This window comes from Pseudorasbora parva, chromosome 17 (assembly GCF_024679245.1).
Source record: "Pseudorasbora parva isolate DD20220531a chromosome 17, ASM2467924v1, whole genome shotgun sequence".
Taxonomy (NCBI): Eukaryota; Metazoa; Chordata; class Actinopteri; order Cypriniformes; family Gobionidae; genus Pseudorasbora; species Pseudorasbora parva.
In genome coordinates this window covers 24,785,650-24,789,736 of record NC_090188.1, presented here as the reverse complement: position 1 = coordinate 24,789,736, position 4,087 = coordinate 24,785,650, and the positions used below count along the sequence as shown (strand labels likewise).

The 4,087-nt window shown below is 36.1% G+C and overlaps 1 protein-coding gene across 1 annotated transcript; it reads right to left on the bottom strand.

Moving 5' to 3' along the window:
- Positions 1 to 205: 205 nt before the first annotated feature.
- On the bottom strand, positions 206 to 2,531 carry LOC137044791 (intelectin-like). The gene is made up of 8 exons (XM_067421068.1): positions 2,410 to 2,531; positions 2,235 to 2,319; positions 2,054 to 2,149; positions 1,724 to 1,971; positions 1,424 to 1,582; positions 1,199 to 1,319; positions 882 to 985; positions 206 to 671 (listed from the first exon to the last, which is right to left on the bottom strand). Exons 2-8 carry the CDS (start codon positions 2,314 to 2,316, stop codon positions 519 to 521), a joined length of 963 nt encoding a protein of 320 aa, XP_067277169.1. The 5' UTR covers positions 2,317 to 2,319; positions 2,410 to 2,531; the 3' UTR covers positions 206 to 518.
- Between the last annotated feature and the right edge of the window lie 1,556 nt (positions 2,532 to 4,087).

Genomic DNA, 4,087 nt, shown 5'->3' with positions numbered 1-4,087 from the left:
TATATATATATATATATATATATATATATATATATATATATATATAGATTGATTGGTTTGTTAAATACACAAAATATTGCAGTGTTATTACTGTATTATGTTTAATACAGTATCTCTTCAGTTTAAACCATAAATGCATGCTGTACATTCTAGTGGACATCTGAAAATCTCGGGATAAAAATGTGTAAAAAAAACCACCCTTTTCAAATCTTGCCCTAATAATTGTTTTATTAGAACATTATGCATTTTTATCCACTTTTAAACAGTTATAGAAAGAAACCCATGAACATTGATAGGTGTTATAGATATAAACAATCAAAAGCTCAATAAATGGCTAATCTGATTTTTTTTCCCATAATTACAATCATTTGTATTCTTAGATTACAAATCAATATAAAAGATATAGAAATTATAAAGAAATACATGCACAGATAATTGTGTTTGTAACATTCAGGTGTTAATGTGGAATTTCTTGCAAAGAAGGAAAGGAAGCTGGTGATTTTAGATTGATTGGAGTATCAGCGATAAAAGAGAAGCACGGCTGCTTCAGTTATCTCTTTGGAAGCACTCCATCCTGCATTAGTACCATAGCCATCCCAGTCAAAACTCGCAAAGTCCCCACACTGTCTAGGGAACCCCTCAGGAAAGTGTCCACCTCCACCAATACAGAACTGCAAGAAATATGAGTAGATTACTAACAACAAAACATTCACTTCTTCAAATGACATTAGTGCACTTGGTTTATTTCCAATGTAATGTGTATTACTATTAATGCGTTTGCTATTTATAAACACTGTAATATAAATTATTGATTATCAGCATGTCACAAATGCTGTTCATAGACAATCATTTAATTAATCCAGAATAATATTTTAACTCACATGTTCAGTGTGACAGTTGGTTGGTTTGACACCAGAACAAAGAGCCATGGCTGCCTTTTCAGTATTGAAGACTCTGAATGAGATGAATCCAGGAGTAAATATTGCTGTGGAAAATGCACAGAACATATCATTGATGATAATCTGTCATGCACACATGACATGGCTTCGTCTAAGTGAATGGATCTCAACGATGATGATGCCTTGTCAATTTTACACCATCACTTAACACAGATTTTTTGACTGTTCATTGATGCAGCCACTTTCATTAAAATATTTGAAAAATATTGGCTGGTTAAATGAAGGTAAAAAAGCCTTACTTCTTGAATGGGGACCATAGAGATTTTTATTGTATTCCGCATTTCCGACATCATACACTATTGGAATAGAAGGCCCATTATCAGTGAGGCATGACCCTATCCCAAACCTCACAGGGAATTTCTGGGAAAATTGAAAGGAAAACAAAATTAATATTTTTGTAATACCATTTAAAAAAGTTTTTTTTATGAATGTTTTAAACCCAAAATTGTTGAAGTTTATCTGACCTTGAATAAATTGTAAAGGTTTCCTCCATGGAGAGTTAAGAAGTGATTCTCAGTGTGGTATCGCAGGAGGGAGGCAGGAGACCAGTGGTCCAACTCCATATTATTTGGAACATGCCACACAGACACATCTTTTGCGGCAATGTCAAAATATCCAGGATTCTGTGGCAGAAAGGAAACAGACTGTCATTTCAGATTCTAAATAAACATCCTTTGATCATTACTCTATTGTCACAGTGTCCTTTATGTTGCTTCTATTTTACTATGACTGGAAAACCATACAAATTTTACTAAAAAGAATACCTTATAATCATCACTTGTAGAGGCTTCTGCAGTTCCAAATGTGACTGTGTTTTCCCATGCTCCGTCACCATCAGGCCAGTTTGGGCTACTGCCCTGCTGACTAGACCAGCGATCACCTACAGTACATTTTCCATACATGTTGTTTTCATGAACACTGGCAACCAGCGTCCAGCCTCCACCAGCAGTGGTCATATCACAGAATGTCTGGTAAATGACCCCTCTTGATGAGTTCAGATAGTATAGGCCATCTGTTTGGACAGAAGCACTCCAGAGTCACTTAAATACAGTTGTTGCTTAAGATAAAATATTTATAATTTAAAATGACCGTACCATCATTAATCTGATACTTTTCACGAAGTTCTTTGCAGCTTCGAGCAGTATATTTAATTCTGTCCTGAGGTATATCTGGTGCTTCTTGTTGATCCCCTGGAATGTGAGACAAAGATTTAGTGGAATATATTGTGATAACATTTATGATTAATTAATTTTAATCAAAAAACACATTACTTACAAATGATTACACTTGCAGTCTCACAGAGCCATGCATTCAGTGCAAGACTGAACAGGATCCCTAGAGATGTTTTTGTAAACATGATCTGCAAACAAAGGAGAAAAGTTATTCAAAACTACAATTAAACAATATATTTTAAGATTACATTTGTATGGTAGGCTACACAAATTCTTACATTTATTTCTTGTCTTGTGTTTCTCTCCTCTGAGTTGAGCACTGTCGAGGCTTTTGGCTTCTGGATGGGTCAGAGAATAAAGCTCAGGCATACTTTCCCAGTACTTATACTCAGGAGCGTAACAGAAAGATACTGCTTCCCCGAATATTACACATCATAATATCCTACTTCATAAATCACCCAGTCTGTTGATGAAGATGGCTGCCCGATAGTCCGTAATTTGAGAATTAAATTTGCTTTGTAAAATGTATACTGACCTAAGTAATTCGTGCATGGCAGTACTTAGAAAAATGATTAAATAAGCAGATAAAGCTATGTGTGTGCATGGGAACCGAGAACTGACGGAAGTCTAAACTTTATCTAAACCCGTGTCATCGATGTCAAACAAGTCCTCATGGGATTTTAGGCTTTTGGCAAACATTTGTTATAGCCTACGTGGCACTCAGTAAATTAACGTTTTATAGACTCTGCGCATTTTATGTTATTCTAGCCCTAACAAACTTATACATGAACAAACCCTTTGAATTGCACACAGCATATTCAAAAAAATAAAAAAAATATTTTCATAGCACAAGACAAGCATGATGGTCATTTGGTGGCTAGATGGTCACATGATGGCCTAATACATAACTTTTAGGCAAAGTACCCACAGTTGTCTACTACAAGTGGCAATAGTGGCGTTCACGGGGGGATTACCTCTGCTCCTTTGAAAGTGAAAGTGTCCTTTTCGATCGCACTACAGTGCCGAGCGCGTTTTCTACCGAGGGGTAGAATTTTACCTTTTTTATGCCTGGTTAAGACTACAAGATATTGTTACGATAGTTACTGTGTCAGATTACGCAATTTTTACTCCTAAAATCTTGTTGTGTCCTGGACTAGAAACATGTCAAACTACACGCTACTCGACCAATCATCTTTAAGAAACAAGAGTGTAAACAAACGATGTCTGAAGCAGCGTGTTTTGGCTGTTTTATGTTTAGAAAAGTGCAAAAATAGAAAGAAAACCCAACAAAGGACATGTTCCTGTCTTGCTGGAAGAGAACATTATGGGCTGTCAATCCTTCAAAGAGAACTTGAGGTAAAATATTGTTGTTTTTATATTGAATATATTTAATTATTAGCAGGGCCGGCCCTGACCAATTTGCTGCCCATGGCAAGATTTTACTTGCCCCTTGTATCAAGATTTTTATATGTTGGTTGTGTTTTTATAATTTTAAAAATAAACACACACACACACACACACACACACACACACACACACACACACACACACACACACACACACACACACACACACACACACACACACACACACACACACACACACACACACACACGTCTGGTTCACTATCTTTGTGGGGACTCTCCATAGACTTAATGGTTTTTATACCGTACAAACCGTATTTTCTATCCCCTACACTGCCCCTAAACCTACCCATCACAGGAAAAATTCTGCATTTTTAGTTTCTCAAAAAAACATATCCTGTATGATTTATAAGCATTTTGAAAAGTGGGGACCGGCTCACTTTTCAATGAGCCGGCTGAAAAGTTACTACTACTATTACTATCCTTATGTATCCACAATGTAATATAAACATGGACACACACACACACACACACACACACACATATACAAAAATGTGTGTATATCCTCCACTAAACTATTCATGCTCATGTT